At 45.6% G+C, this 17,071-nt stretch overlaps 1 protein-coding gene across 6 annotated transcripts in view; it reads left to right on the top strand.

Annotated features, from left to right (window-relative positions):
- Nucleotides 1–6,235, top strand: part of CNIH2 (cornichon family AMPA receptor auxiliary protein 2) — a 114,766-nt gene extending 108,531 nt beyond the window's left edge. For 5 of the 6 annotated variants that reach the window (XM_083164385.1, XM_083164383.1, XM_083164386.1 and 2 more), the window contains 2 exons: nucleotides 5,453–5,504; nucleotides 5,876–6,235. In XM_083164385.1, the coding sequence (XP_083020511.1) occupies nucleotides 5,453–5,486 (34 nt within the window). In that variant the 3' untranslated portion in view covers nucleotides 5,487–5,504; nucleotides 5,876–6,235. The remainder of the gene's footprint in view (nucleotides 1–5,452; nucleotides 5,505–5,875) is intronic. The other variant, XM_083164384.1, reaches the window with a different exon arrangement.
- The last annotated feature ends 10,836 nt before the right edge of the window (nucleotides 6,236–17,071 follow it).

Here is a 17,071-nt window from a genome sequence, read left to right as displayed (position 1 = left end):
AGAATCACGACTGTCGGCGGGGAACGACAGCCGTGATCCCGTGATCCCCCCCCCCCATGACAGACAAGAGAACAAGTTACAGCAATTGGGGATATAAGGATCATTCTAATGAGATTTTCTGACTGTATTCATATCTGTGTGTAAGTTACAGCAATGTTCTAATGGACTGAGCCGTGTAGATGGAAGAGTTTGTCCCATGTCATTTTCTTAATCCCCTTTTCCTACGTCCTTTGGGGGAATGACATTTTTAAGTGTATTTATAAATACAATTGAGTGGAACAAATTCCTATAAACTGTACAACTAACTGATTCACCTGTATGGCAGAGATGGAGTACATGGGCGGAGCCAGAAAATATGACAGGGGGGCACCACAATAAGTGGGCAGGGTGGAGGGTGATATTGCTCGTGCCTTTGGGTGTGACCACAAAACATGGGTAGTGGTCTTAAAGGGAATGCTGTCCCTTCAAGTCACACGCTAATTGTCATTGCTTGTGGAGCATGGAGTACAGGTCTAGTGGGTGACATAGTGAGTGTGCTGGACGGGTCTGGTAGGTGAGAGGGTGAGTGAGCTGGACGGGTCTGGTAGGTGAGAGGGTGAGTGTGCAGGGACAGGTCTGGTAGGTGAGAGGGTGAGTGTGCTGGATGGGTCTGGTAGGTGAGAGGGTGAGTGTGCAGGGACAGGTCTAGTGGGTGACATGGTGAGTGTGCTGGATGGGTCTGGTAGGTGATAGGGTGAGTGCGCTGGACGGGTCTGGTAGGTGAGAGGGTGAGTGTGCAGGGACAGGTCTAGTGGGTGAGAGGGTGAGTGAGCTGGACGGGTCTGGTAGGTGAGAGGGTGAGTGTGCTGGATGGGTCTGGTAGGTGAGAGGGTGAGTGTGCTGGACGGGTCTGGTAGGTGAGAGGGTGAGTGTGCAGGGACAGGTCTAGTGGGTTACATGGTGAATGTGCTGGACGGGTCTGGTAGGTGAGAGGGTGAGTGTGCAGGGACAGGTCTGGTAGGTGAGAGGGTGAGTGAGCTGGACGGGTCTGGTAGGTGAGAGGGTGAGTGTGCAGGGACAGGTCTGGTAGTTAGAGGGTGAGTGTGCTGGACGGGTCTGGTAGGTGAGAGGGTGAGTGTGCAGGGACAGGTCTAGTGGGTGACATGGTGAATGTGCTGGACGGATCTGGTAGGTGAGAGGGTAAGTGTGCAGGGACAGGTCTGGTAGGTGACATGGTGAGTGTGCTGGACGGGTCTGGTAGGTGAGAGGGTGAATGTGCTGGATGGGTCTGGTAGGTGAGAGGGTGAGTGAGCTGGACGGGTCTGGTAGGTGAGAGGGTGAGTGTGCAGGGACAGGTCTGGTAGGTGAGAGGGTGAGTGTGCTGGACGGGTCTGGTAGGTGAGAGGGTGAGTGTGAAGGGACAGGTCTGGTAGGTGAGAGGGTGAGTATGCTGGACGGGTCTGGTAGGTGAGAGGGTGAATTTGCTGGACGGGTCTGGTAGGTGACATGGTGAGTGTGCTGGACGGGTCTGGTAGGTGAGAGGGTGAATTTGCTGGACGGGTCTGGTAGGTGAGAGGGTGAGTGAGCTGGACGGGTCTGGTAGGTGAGAGGGTGAGTGTGCAGGGACAGGTCTAGTAGGTGACATGGTGAGTGAGCTGGACGGGTCTGGTAGGTGAGAGGGTGAGTGTGCAGGGACAGGTCTAGTGGGTGACATGGTGAATGTGCTGGACGGATCTGGTAGGTGAGAGGGTAAGTGTGCAGGGACAGGTCTGGTAGGTGACATGGTGAGTGTGCTGGACGGGTCTGGTAGGTGAGAGGGTGAATGTGCTGGACGGGTCTGGTAGGTGAGAGGGTGAGTGAGCTGGACGGGTCTGGTAGGTGAGAGGGTGAGTGTGCAGGGACAGGTCTGGTAGGTGAGAGGGTGAGTGTGCTGGACGGGTCTGGTAGGTGAGAGGGTGAGTGTGCAGGGACAGGTCTGGTAGGTGAGAGGGTGAGTATGCTGGACGGGTCTGGTAGGTGAGAGGGTGAGTGTACAGGGACAGGTCTAGTGGGTGACATGGTGAGTGTGCTGGACGGTTCTGGTAGGTGAGAGGGTGAGTGTGCTGGACGGGTCTGGTAGGTGAGAGGGTGAGTGTGCTGGACGGGTCTGGTAGGTGAGAGGGTGAGTGTGCTGGACGGGTCTGGTAGTTAGAGGGTGAGTGTGCTGGACGGGTCTGGTAGGTGAGAGGGTGAGTGTGCTGGACGGGTCTGGTAGTTAGAGGGTGAGTGTGCTGGATGGGTCTGGTAGGTGAGAAGGTGAGTGTGCTGGACGGGTCTGGTAGGTGACAGGGTGAGTGAGCTGGACGGGTCTGGTAGGTGAGAGGGTGAGTGTGCTGGACGGGTCTGGTAGGGGAGAGGGTGAGTGTGCAGGGACAGGTCTGGTAGGTGAGAGGGTGAGTGTGCTGGACGGGTCTGGTAGGTGAGAGGGTGAGTGTGCAGGGACAGGTCTGGTAGGGGAGAGGGTGAGTGTGCTGGGACAGGTCTGGTAGGTGAGAGGGTGAGTGAGCTGGACGGGTCTGGTAGGTGGGAGGGTGAGTGTGCAGGGACAGGTCTAGTGGGTGACATGGTGAGTGTGCTGGACGGGTCTGGTAGGTGAGAGGGTGAGTGTGCAGGGACAGGTCTGGTAGGTGACATGGTGAGTGTGCAGGGATGGGTCTGGTAGGTGAGAGGGTGAGTGTGCAGGGACGGGTCTGGTAGGTGAGAGGGTGAGTGTGCTGGACGGGTCTGGTAGGTGAGAGGGTGAGTGTGCAGGGACAGGTCTGGTAGGTGACATGGTGAATGTGCAGGGATGGGTCTGGTAGGTGAGAGGGTGAGTGTGCAGGGACGGGTCTGGTAGGTGAGAGGGTGAGTGTGCTGGACGGGTCTGGTAGGTGAGAGGGTGAGTGTGTTGGACCGGTCTGGTAGGTGAGAGGGTGAGTGTGCTGGACGGGTCTGGTAGGTGAGAGAGTGAGTGTGTTGGACGGGTCTGGTAGGTGAGAGGGTGAGTGTGCAGGGACAGGTCTAGTAGGGGACAGGGTTAGGGACAGGGTGAGTGTGCGTGGTCAGGTCTGGTAGGTGAGAGGGTGAGTGTGCGGGGTCAGGTGTGGTAGGGGACAGGGTATTATGTGCATTTTTTTTATGTCTGTAAAGCGCTTTGAGTCCTGTTGGAGAAAGTGCGCTATATAAATTAAACTTACTTACTTACATGCATATGCGCTGCAGCCTTTTCGAGGGATGGTTTCCAGGGGAACCCTCTCCTGGAAATGTTTCCAAAGTGTAGCCCTGGGATAGCCAACTCCAGTCCTCGAGAGCTACCAACAGTTAACGGTTTCCAGGTCTCCTCACAGAATCACAAGTGAAGTAATTGGCTCCACCTGTGGATCTTTTAAAATGTGTCAGTGAGTAATGAGTGCACCTGTGAGGTGAGCTGGAAAATGTGAGCTGTTGGTAGCTCTCGAGGACTGGAGTTAGCTACCCCTGGTGTAGCCCATAGGCTAAAATTGGCTAACACTTTCCATAGACGGAATTATCTGTGGGGACCATTCTCCGGAATGCTTTACATTCCAGAGCTTGGTAAATCTCACAGCATCACATCCCCAATAAAAACCTATGAAGGTTGTGGCTGTTGAGGCAAATGAAGGGATCATAGCAAATACCAGAGATGTATGTCCCTCAGCCATAAATTCGGTGGTTTTTCAAGGAAAGAGTCACAAATATTTAATGCAAAATGGGCACTTTATAGAGAGACACCTCCCTCTGCAATTGTTCATTTTATGACCCATCGTAGTGCCCTAGTTGAGATTATGCTCCATAGTAGTTCTCGAGTTTATTTTATGCCCCATATTAGTGCCCGTTTATCTTCTGCCCCATAACAATGTCCTCGTTCACATTATTCCACACAGTGACCCCAGTGCATATTATGCACCCTCTTCTGTTCTAGATGCCCAAACCTAACCACCCTCCCCACAGCCTAACTCTCCCATCGCTGCGGCCTAACCAAAGACCCCCGACTAGTGCCTAAACATAATCCCCCTTCCCCAGCCACATGCCTGCTCACCCAGCATAGACACCCATCAGGATGCCGGCTGTTGGTACTCCCTCGTTGGCATCCTGTACCTTTCCGAGGTTCTGGTGCTTCTGACGGGATGCTGGCATCTGTATATTGAATGCCGCCAGGATGCTGCCCACATCCCCTGTGTCTCTGCCTGCAGTGCACATTATTGTTCAGGTACTGGTTGCCCAGATTCTTCCTACTGCTGCTGCAGAAGAGGGAGAGCTGGTGATGTTTCATACTCCATGACAAAGGGGGGCCAGGGTTCAGTGTCCACTGTGATCCCCCCCCTTATTCCAGCTCATCCCGCACACCCACTACAATAACACTCAGGACACATGACACATAATGCGTTTCAGAGAATATTCAGTGCTTCATATGAGACAAATTATCCTCATCAGACCACTGCTATTACTCCATATGTACGTCTTGTTACAGACTGCGCTGTATTGTCCTGTAGTTTGTTTCCTTCTTGAAAATGAAAAGTGCATTTTATAATAAAGCAGTTAGTATTATAAGTTTATGGGGACGATGCACTAAGCTTGAGAAGTGATAAAATGGAGAGTGATAAACAACCAATCAATCAGCTCCTATCTGTCATTTTTCAAAAACAGCCTGTGACATGGCAGGGAGGAGCTTTTTCTCACGCGTGTGTGTGTATGTACGTATGTATGTATATATATATATATATATATATATATATATATATATATATATATATATATATATATATATATACAGGATAGACAGTGGCACTCAGGAGTCTTTTTTTATCAAAAACAGTGTATTGGTACAAAACAAAAAATGAAACTACCATGTCACCATGGACCCGTGGGGACATGGTCGTTTGATTTTTTGTTTTGTACCAATACACTGTTTTTGATAAAAAAAGACTCCTGAGTGCCACTGTCTATCCTGCATATATCGATTAGACCACAACGGGAGCAGTTGCCCCACAAAAGAGAGGAGTGCCGGACCATGACTCAAATCTATATATATATCTATATATCTATATATCTATATATATATATATATATATATATATATATATATATATATATCTTCTCAAATGTTGGCATTTGCTGTAATAAAGTTGATCCTTGCCGGGTGCCTCCGAATGAGTGCAGGTCGCCGCTCCGTTATAACAGCGGCACTCTGGTCTGCTTACTGGAATGAATCAACACCACACGGTCAGGTAGTAGCAACGTTATAATCTGAGTTTTTGTCAAGCCATGATACGTATACAAACAGTATGTACTGTATACAGTCTCACACACAATTTTGCATATATTTGCATATAGATAGATAAATAGATAGTATTTGAATAATGTATTTTTAATACACAGCATCCTATACAATTCCCGTTCTGCATACATACTAATCCCACTTCTTCCTCGCATGCAGGGTGGGGGCCACTGTACGTTATGTCAGCTTGTAGGATGCCGTGCCTCTGCTGGTGAGTGAAAAGCCCCTAGCCCCCATACACGCCCCCATGCCCCCACTCCTCCTTTCTGCATGCTGATATTGATATTCAATCCTAGAAACATATTATTCTGTAAGTCTGTAGAACACAGCCCTATACCCTAGAGTACATTTATAATGTTATTATACCTTGTAATATATACTCCCATGATATCCCATGTAATAAATAATAAATGTGCCTTTATTACCACATCTTAATTACTTAAATTGTAACCGATGTTCTCTCTTCTTCTGTTGCCTGTTCTTTTATTTTCTTACCGCTCTGTCTCCTTTTCCCGCAATGCCCCTTCTCTTCCCCGCTCTTGTTTTATTCCTCTACATCTCTGTACCTGCCATCTTTCTCAGTATGATTTACACACTCGTCACTTTTTGAATCTTGCCAGTCCGAAACACTGAATCCGGAAGAAGAAGGAAAAGTGGAAAAGGGATGAAGATCTTTGCAGATGGAGATAGACCTGAGGGGAGATTCTTCCTCCAGTCTGCCTACTTGTAGTAGATTTCTTTTCTCTCCCTCTGCCACCGATGTCCTCTCTCCTTTCTCCCCCCACCACTGTCCGGCCCCCCCATTCACTTATCCTTTTTTCAGGCTTTCCCTATTTTTAGACTGCTGCTGGCTTACAGCTCTTATTTGTCTGTTTGAAGTCTGTGACTTTATTTCTGTAGAAATCTGTGAAGTTTACTGTCAATAAAGGATATATATATTCACCAGGTGTATTTCTGTGTGAGCGTTTGGCCGAGGACACTGCTGCGTATACCGAACATATGCTTGCACACATTACAGATTGGGAACATATACTGTATACTGCTCAGCGTGGAGTGGGAGAAACATGTGACCGATCTCCTCAGAGAAAACCAACATTACTCATATCAGAGGTTCCACAGAATTTCACTACAATGTCATATCCGCTGAGTAGCGGCTACCGTACATTATGTCTGCCTTGTGTAGTCTATAATATTCTTCCCTACAAATGTCTATATATTATACTGACCGAGAAGCCAATGGAAGGTTTTCTGTAGTGCTATTAATTATACTGCAGCAGTGTATCGTGATGTGTTACATGACATGTGAGTAGATAGGGATTTCCTACAAGTCCCCTTACATTACTCAGTACAAAAAGACATGAAATTCTACACAGACCCGTGCAGGCTTAAGGTTACTTTTCACAGTCCTTGCCAATACATTGACCTTTCAATTGCTAGAGGATGCTGGGAAGAGCCCCCCTCCCCTCTCCTGACACTTTCTGTCACTCACATCTACATTAGTGCTTCCCATTTGTTCTGGTTACTAATCTACAAATTTATTTTACTTTTTTTTTTTTTTTTTTATATAAAAGCTTCCAAATTTGTGTACATTGCGTAGAAATTCGGGACTGATACTTTTTCTAATACTGCTTTCACATTGCAGACATGGGTAATGACATGGTATTCTTAAATGGGACTTTAAAACGGGTCTGAGCCTTGAGACCTTTCACATTGCAGGTGAAAACCGTTTTAAAAATCATATATGCCCCTTTCAGACCGCACTTTTAAAACGGTAAATTGCCGTTTTTTTACCGTTTTAAAACGGTAATGTGTGCGGTCTGAAAGGTCCAGTCCCACTTAACCGGTTAGAAAATGCCGTTTTTTCTAACCGGTTAAAATGCAGGGTCCTACCCGTTTCTGAACCGGTATTTTAGCGCAAAAATCGGCTCAGAAACGGTATTTAGGACCCAGCCAATGAGCTGGGTCCTAAATTCAGCACAGTGAATACTTAATGAGCGCTCATTAAGTATTCACAGCACTGGAGCCCCCCCCGCGCGTGTCGACACCCCCCGCGCGCGTGTCGACGCCCCCCGCGCGTGTCGACGGGCCCGCGCGTGTCGGCGCCCCCCCCCCCCCGTGTCGACTTACCCCGTGCCGGTATCTCCGTTGTGGTTCCCGGCACTGCAGCTCAGTATGCTCGGAAAGCACTTATGAAAAAAGTGTCTTTCAGAAAATGGCTGCCCCCCATACGGAAGACAGTTTTTTTAAACAGGGTTTCCTATGGGGCAGCCATTTTCTGGAAGACACTTTTTTCATAAGTGCTTTCCGAGCATACTGAGCTGCAGTCCACAACGGAGGTACCGGCACGGGGTAAGTCGACACGGGGGGGGGGGGCGCCGACACGCGGGGTGGGGTGGGGGGGCGTCGACACGCGCGGGGGGCGTCGACATGCGCGGGGGGCGTCGACATGCGCGGGGGGGCGTCGACATGCTCTCGGTCGACACGCGAGGGGGGGGGGGGAGCTGCACGGAGGGGAGGGCTGAAGGCTGCACTGGCTTTGACCCTGTATTTGGAAAGTTTCAAAAAACGGGTCTGCCAGTGTCAAAAAATCGGCACTTAAACGGTAATATACCGTTTAAGTGCTGCGGTGTGAAAGGGGTTTTATCTGGCAGACCCGTTTTTGGAAACGTTTCCAAATACAGGGTCAAAGCCAGTTATGCGGTCTGAAAGCAGCATTAATACCATTCAAAATTCAACCCGTTTAACCTCCAAGGGACATGTTTCAAGCCATTGAAATAGAGCTATTCACACTGCCTAAAAAACGGCTTTAAAACGTGTAGGACTCTGCTTTTTAACCGTGTTGAAATACCGGTTATCTTTAACCGGTATATCAACTTTGGCACCTTCACATTGCAGCCTTAAACGTTTAAAATGGAAAAAAACGGCAATATACCGTTTTAAAAGTGCAATGTGAAAGGGGTATCAAACTCCTAAGAATGTCAATGCTATATCTGGGGTAGATGTAAACAGTTGAGGTGTTGTCCATTAGCAACAAAACAGATTCTAACTAACATTTATAGTGTGTTTAGAAAATGATACTGTACCTACCATAGGATCGGTTGCCATTTGTAAAGGCTTCACTTACTGTATCAGACATTTTAGCAAATCTATGTGATTGCCATTCTAAGGCTGAATGTCAGATTTATTTTTAGCAGCACGGGGAGGAGTTTGTGCTGTGAATAATCAGAAAAATCAAATGAGTAAAATGAAAAAGCTTTTGATAAATGACTGTACTTTGAATTATCCGCACTGTCTGCCCATTTTTTTCTGCTGTATTTGATTACTTGAGTTCAGGGGCATAGCCAGAAACTTTGTTGGCCCCATAGCAACATAATGAAGGGGCCCCTGTCACATTGCTTCTAGGGAGATTTCTCTCCACAGCAGTTTGTACATCTTCTGAATCATAGTAATGCCCTAGTTTATGTTATGAACTGATGTAGTTTATATCAGGTAACATTATAGGTCTGGTGTTACACATTGGGGGACATTTACTAAGCAGAAATGGCTACGAATACGCCTATTCATAGCCCACCGTGTACAACAGTAAATTCATATTTTCTGAATTTACTATGGCCGGTACATGCCATTTGTATTCTTTTGACAGGCGTATTCCTATTCAGGAATAATAATGTGTACGCCATTGATAGAATATAAATAGGAATCACCATTCATTCGAATTGTGATTCCTAATTTGCTAACCAGCCATATGTGATACACAGGAACAAGTGGAGATAGCGCTAGGAACAACCAGTAATTAATAAAAATGATGTACGCCAGTAAAACGTAATGTAATCAATAACATTTATATTAATTGATTAGATAAATTTACATAAAAATAACAATGACAAATTTAATAGGTATATAATTATGTACCGGCCGATACAGCAAGAAAAATAGAAAAAAATAAAAAATGTATAAAAACAATAACATTCAAAAAAGAAAAAAGAGGCAGGTATTTCGTGTTATTTTCTGGTTAACAAAGCCTGAATGTTAGTCCACTGTATTTAAATTGTTCTATAAGTAGTGAACCCGTAGTTGGTATTTTTTCAATGTATTGCCATTTAGTTTGCAGTCACACTGAAATGATGGCTGTAGTGTAGTTACCAGAGTGCCTTGATACTACGGGACCATATCCTGGTTTGGAGTACAGACTCCCGTGTGCCGGCCGGCGTTGGATGGGTGTTATTGAACCCATCCAAAGAAGGGGTCCCTCCTCTATAATGAACCCTGCCTGACCTGAAGCCCACGGTGGGCACCAGGCTGATTGTAGTGCTCTGCTATGGAACTATGAATCCCAGCAAGCCTGCACTGCCTGCTTGGTGAGTATACTGTATATCTCCTTCCACAGGTACCCAAACGGACACCACTGGAGAAGGGGACCTACCTGCGGTGGACAATATAGTATGTGTGATTTAGTGTGTAATAAAGTTGTACTGCACTGGTGTGGGTGTGTGTGTTTGTAACTATTTGCCCTGTTGTAGAACTACAAGACTCAGTGGGCCACTTAATGCCCCACATGCTGGGACTTGTGGTTTTCCAAGTCTCAGCATGCGGGGGAGTCTTGCTGGGACTCCACAACAATACATCATTGTTTTAATGTGTGGCATTACCCTGCTGGCTGTTTGGGCCCGGTCCTGGGTCTCAAAATATGAAGGACCCTAGTCAGTTTATCCCCCATATTTTGGGAACCAGGACCGGCCCTTGAGCCTACTGGTTTTAGAGATTCCGGTCCTGGTTCCATTATTTACCATCCACATGGACTATGATTGGGAATAGGAAAATGTGCTGAGTGCAGGAGCAGCAGGTGCAGATATTTTATTGTTTAGTGCATTTTAAGTGTATTGAAATTGTAAAGACTTTCCAATTTTCTAATAGAATTTTTTATTAGTGCTGCTATTCTTCTGTTGTTGTTGTTGTTGTTGTTGTTGTTGTTGATGAGTGTGGCACCTTGTCTGAATTGTGGCAAGCAGAGGGAGCCCGTGAGAGTATATGTTTGAAGTAATTTAGCTCTTACAGTATATGGTGAAACACACAAAATGACACAAAAAAACTTGCCTCAATCATTTTCATACCAACTTTTAGACTTGTTGACTTGTTAGGGAGAGGCGCCCCATCTGACTGAGACGCGCGTGCGTCTCACACGCACGCGCGTCTCAGTTTCCCTTGGCGGGGGGACGGGAACCCTGTCTGTCTCCGCTTCAGGGAGACGGACACGGTTAGGGGGGGCGGCAAGGCGGCGGGGACCCGGGGCGGCCCTCGGCGAGGCGGCGGGGACCCGGGGGGAGCCGTGTTGTAAGGCGCCGCGCGCACATCTTGGGCGCGCGCGTCCCCTTACGGCGGCTGGCTGGGGATGGCGGCTGGCGAATCTTCCGCCATCCCCTGCAATAGCGAGAGGTGCTCCATCTGTAAGTTGGCCAAGTGACGGTGACGTTCGGCTAACCAATGGGATTGTATTATATTTTTTGCTACAGTTATTATGAGAGTGATTAATGGGGAGATCCCAATGAGTGAAGGCTGCTAAGGGACATGCTGCGGGGTCTGGAGCAAGAGTGATTTTAAGTTGACGTTTAAAGTAGTTCATAAGTTTGTACCAGAAAAAAATCGTCTGTATCTGCAGTCCCACATACAATGATATATGGAAGCATAGGTGCAGTGTTGTTAATAGTGAATGAATTTACTCAATATATAAAATTAATTATCATTTAATAAAAAATAAATATAAAAATGACACATGGAATTCCATTAGTACAGAGATATTAAATTAAAAGCAGGTTATAGAGCATATTACCACATTTGTATGTACAAACTCTGCGATAAAATCAATATATTGATGTATGTATATATTTGATAAGTACCTCTCCTCTCTGTTATAACAAAACAACCTACTGTATATACTATATAATACCTCTATACATTGAAATAATATAGACCATTATAATGACCACTGTTATATCACCATGACGATTGTTTGTAAACAAAGAAACGGCTCCATTGACCAACACGCTGAAGTGACATGATATCCACTTTCTATAGCGATTGGACAACAAACGGACGTCATCATTACCATGACAACCGCAGAATCACTGAGAAGTGCTATTTATTAAACGCCCTTTCCAGGGCTTCCTGCTATGTGCGCCTCTCATGAGAATCCACCACAAAGTGGATGAGTCAGTCTGCCGTGGCGAACGATGTGTCCTGGAGTCCCAATTGTCCGGGACCCAGGATACATACCCATTTACGGGTTATGGGGATAATACTGGATCACGTGGTCCTGATTAATCAGGTTTACATCTGACAAAAAGTATCCTTACAAATGTGTGCAAAATGTAACATTTGTTTTTTCTTTCCCTCCCAGTGTGTTTATATACAGTATGTAGGTTTGCCTACTATTATTTTAGATATATATGTGTCTATAAATAATATGCATTTTAAATCAGGAGACAGGTACAGGTGTTCCTTGTCTACAATTATCTACTGAGGTATATATACACCTCCACAACTACATGCCCTCATTCTGCTCCTGAAGAAGCTGAGGGATTCTACCTCAGGGAAACGTGTTGAGCCACCTTTGAGAGTTTTATTTGAGCAATTACCAACCAACTGGTGAACATGTATATGGACATACCATCTTTATCCACAAGAAACACTTTTGTAATGGGAATACAAATATAATCTCCTAAACCTAATTATATCCGGAGGCTGATCCGAGGCGACCCAAGAACTGCTTGTTCATCCAGGTTTACCTCAAAAACATCACAAGTTGGGGACGTGGACAATACCATCTGATACTTCTCCACCGATAACCCACTGGAAATTGCTGGCTACCTGGTCAATCATTTGTCGCTACACATCTAAAGGAGACACATCCCAATTACCATCCAAAAAGCACCTTCAGTGGTAATATGCTATATTACCTACTTTTAATTTAATATCTCTGTACTAATGGAATTCCATATGCCATTTTTATATTTATTTTGTATTAAATGAAAATGAATTTTATATATTGAGTATATTCATTCACTATTAACAGCCGGCGCTGGTACACTTGCACTCTTTTTGGTATCACTTTAAAGTAGGGCTGACAACCCCAGTACCAGCTGCCAGTTAGTGGCGCACTCCTCCCAATCCTCTCTTTTTTCAATAAATCAGTTGAAAGAGATTGGGCGGTAAGAGCCAGGTAGGGAGAGATCACAATCTGGTTTGGGTAAAACTTTAAGGTAAGCAGTATTGAAATGAGTGGGGATATTAATTATGTTAAAATAGAGTTAAGAACTTTAACTAGACTGTGGCCAATGTGTGGGAGTAGTATTTTAAAGAATCCTGGGCTGAGAGTGTCAGATTTTGATGGATGGGTCGTCTTTTCCACCTCCTCTAAGGTTATTGGAGCAATGAGGCACAAGGCATCAGTGCAGAACAATTGGGGGCAAGGAAGAGCATCCCAAAAATTGTCAGGAATGAGGAGGTTGGAAGTCAGGGTTGATCGGGGTGAGGGAGGGTCATAGTATAATGCTCCATTTGTATCAGAAGTGGTAAGGGTGTGCAAAGAGGATGAACTGCCGCTGGAGGGTGGACACCTTGGAGAAGATCGGTAATAAGGTTTCCTGTTTTGTTGCCGAATCTATGGAAGTGGTAATTAATAGAGAATATGTGCCTGTCGTCCAAAGATGCCTTGTAATCTTCAAAATGTGTTTTTTCCTGCAAGTAAAGGGTTTTAGTAGTAGGACATGGGGAGGATTTATAGAGTTAGAAGGCCTCAGTGAGAGTGGATTGGAGTGATAGGTATTGAGTGGCACAATTACATTTGGAATGCGCAACCAAAGAAATAATAACAGCTCAGAGAACCGTTTTGCTGACATCTAATAGAGCATAGTGTCCAAGTTGAGGTGTGCACTATGTGGATTCCAAAAGCGCTGGGAAATAAGAGGATTTAGCTAGGTAGGAGAGGAATCTCCATAGTTTATGTGCAGGGGGCGAGGATCTCAGCATCAGAGAGATCATAATCAATACATTGTCTTAAATAACTATAGGTTCTCTAGTGGAGTTAGTGATAGAGGAGAATAGTGGACGGGAAGTGTAATCTTTTTCGGTGGGTCCTTCATATGTCTAAAAGTTGTAGGAATAAGGGATGCCTAGTTTAGGAAGGGAGCAGGAGGAGGCGGAGGAAGTAGATCTGTCTAGTATTGCAGATGATATTAACTTAGAGTCACCTCCTGTTACACAGGGAGTAAATAAGGCTGTTGAGTTTTGAAAGAACTGCTTAGAATAAAAGTTAGGGGCGTATATATTGGCTAAGGGGAGTGGTACACCTTTAAACTTTAGGGAGGTTGCAACATAACGACCCTCAGGGTCAGTTAGTGTAGTGAGTACTTTGTGGGGAATGGAGACTTTAATCAAAATCACCACACCACAGGCCTTGGAGGTAAAGGGACTGGAAGCAAGAACAGACCAACCTAACATTGCCAGTTTAGACACTTTGGTAGGGATCAATTGTGTTTCTTGGAGGAGAGAAATAACGACATTTTGTTTGTTAAGATATACTTTATACCTTTCCTCTCTTAGCCAATGAATTGAAGCCTCTGACGTTCCAGGAACCGATCTTTACATCAGACATAAAGGATGTTGTAAGAAACTGGGATCTCTCATCTTTCTACATAAGGGTTGGGGACGGGGAGGGGGGGAGGGACAGACATACATAGAACACACTGACAAACCACAAATAAAACATAATACAATATGTAAACTTTGGCCTTTTAAAAGGCAGGTATAATGTCATAAGGAGGGGGGGGGGGAGGGGGAGTTTTGCTAAGCATAACAATAGGGGAGAGAAGGCGAGCAGGGGGAATAGATCCCAGCTAGTGTACAGCATGATTTTGTAGATACTGTACATCCTGGTTAAAATACAACAAAGAGCATCTTGACAGGAGAAGGGGGTGGGGGTTGCGGCAGGAGATTGGATATTGTATAAAAGTGTCAGCAAAGTACAGTGGTGATTTAAAATCTGGTATAATATGCAATATCATACAGTCATGAGGCTGTCTTTGATATGTGAGCTGTCAAGGGGAATGGGAAGCTGGAAGACATATCCGGTAAATTGGCATAGAGAAGGGGGGGGGGGGGGGGTTAAACAGGAAATCAGGGCTATTGTAAGGTCAGGCGACCAGAGTCAGCATACAGAGTATTCCTATGAATTAGGTTGTAGATGGGCTGGGATCGCTGATATCATAGGGTGAGGTGCGTGATAATTCTCGTAGATAGGCTTCGTCATCTCTTGGTGACAAAAAAGGGCGAGCTAAGTAGAGCAAACCAAATTTTGCGGCCCTCAGCGACAAGCTTGGAGCAACAGAGGAGAAGGCTTTCCGGGCACTAGTCAGTTCCACGGAGTAGTTTTGGAATATATATACAAATTATTGCCCTCCCAATTCATATCCTTAATGCGTCTCTAAGCAGACCAGAACGCCATTTTGTGGCGATAATTTAGGCATCTAAACAAAGTGACCTGGGGTCTTGGTTTATTCTGGGTAGGGACAGGGCCCACCTGGGGTAGGGACAGGGCCCACCCTGTGCCCCTGTTCAATCTCTAGGTCTTGACATTCTTGAGAAATCCCAAGTTAGGAAGTGTATTTCTGATGAATAACTGATTCTGGTAATCCCACAAGCCTTATATTATTACATTGCAAATGATTATTAATATCGTCCATCTTATTCCAGATTTGGTTGTCAGAGGTGAGTTCTTTCACGCTGTGTTTTATGTCAGCTACATCATGTGTAACAGGGCCAAGCTGGTTCTCAGTAACAGTCCCCTGTGTGTCAGTTACTGTAGCTGTAATGTTAACCACAGCCTGTGTGAGTAAGGGGGTCATGACTGGCACTGCTCCAAGCGCTGCCTCCTCTATAGTGCTAATGGGAAAAGGGTCACTCGACTCGAATAACCCATTCACACCGCAAAGCAACACGGCAACGAACCAGTAAGAACCCTTTGTTTTTACCGGTTCATATTGCTGTGTACCTGTTTTCTGGATCCGGTAACCCCTTTCACATAGCACCAATTGCCGGGTCGAACCGGCATGAATCCGACTCTGCTGTGTCTAGTGGCATACATCGGCACCATCTAATGTGTAATGTTCCGGCTTCCGACTCTGCTGTGTCTAGTGGCATACATCAAATAGCGCTATTTAGGGATGTTTCCCAATAACTGACAATCACACCAATGAGTGATAAATCATAAATAACATAACTTTCCTGGAGATAATTCCCAGCAGATTGTTCACTCTGAAATGAAAATACCCCTAGTGTGTCCAACCATGAAAATGGGGACTTGCATAAGGGGTAGAAATCAGAAAAACATCATTGTGTAGTGTTAACAACAAATGAAAGTTTTAATAGAATGAAACACTCACAAAGGTAGACGATATAAAAGCAAGATATGGTAACCCAAGGCTAACACTGCTCACACGTTCCCAAATGTTCCTTAATCCAGGTTTGAGCAGAGTCCAACTCCGGAATCGGTCCTCAGCCAGTCCTGGAAGGGGGGAGAGTTCTTGCCAGTGAGCCAAATAGGGATCCAAACGTTCAGCACAAACACTCAATGCATTTCGGACCCCAGTGGTCCTTCTTCAGAAGTGTGCTGTTAGAATAATGCTGCCGATATTTATGGCAGGAAACAGGATATTGGTCCTAGTGGGTGTCCGTCATAAAAATGCGTCCTCCGGCATTTACCACAGTTACTATGGGTAGCCAGGTGTGCACATGAACGGCTTCCCCACGGACACTGCATCCTTAGTTCCTATACTGTGAGTCGGCATCGGGAGTTGCCGCACTCACCACTGCTTCCGGCTTAATTCCTGCCGGCCGGAAGTGGTCACTCGCGGAGGTGGTTGCCCGGTGATTGATTCCCCAAGTCAGTTTAATATAACTGCAAAAAGTTCCATTTCAAAAAAACGTCTGTAATGTGACATTGCATCCTCCATTTTGGAAAAGGGCAAATCTGCCCACAATGTTCTTAATAAGTATAGAACGATCTGGAACTCAGAATAAGGGTATCAGTTTCATAAATATAGCAGCATAGGAATAACTAGATCTTACAAAGTGAATAAAAGAAACAAATAATTGCATAAGAAAAAAGTGACATAATAAAAACGAATAAAACCTGACAGCCAATTCAAGTTAAAAAACACTTTAATTCGAAATCGGTGTTCAGTCCCAGTGGTGTTAATGTTTTTAATTTAAAGATCCACTCCATTTCTACCTTGGATAAACGTTTTTCTATATCATTACTTCTACATTTTGGAAGTATCTGTTGAATACCATAAAAATTAATTAACTGGCATTCATTTTTGTTATGGGCGGATTTAAAATCCTGTAAGCAGGTCTTAGTCTGTAAGCAGGGATGCCGGCACGGGCTATATAATGTACAGTACATCAGCTGCGTAGTGATCACGGTGTAGTAGTCTGTAAGCAGGGATGCCGGCACGGGCTATATAATGTACAGTACATCAGCTGCGTAGTGATCGTGGTGTAGTAGTCTGTAAGCAGGGATGCCGGCACGGGCTACATAATGTACAGTACATCAGCTGCGTAGTGATCATGGTGTAGTAGTCTGTAAGCAGGGATGCCGGCACGGGCTATATAATGTACAATACATCAGCTGCGTAGAGATCGTGGTGTAGTAGTCTGTAAGCAGGGATGCCGGCACGGGCTATATAATGTACAGTACATCAGCCGCGTAGTGATCGTGGTGTA

The sequence above is a fragment of the Crinia signifera genome, chromosome 11 (assembly GCF_055691185.1).
Source record: "Crinia signifera chromosome 11, ASM5569118v1, whole genome shotgun sequence".
Lineage (NCBI taxonomy): Eukaryota > Metazoa > Chordata > Amphibia > Anura > Myobatrachidae > Crinia > Crinia signifera.
This window is presented reverse-complemented; position numbering and strand designations above follow the sequence as displayed.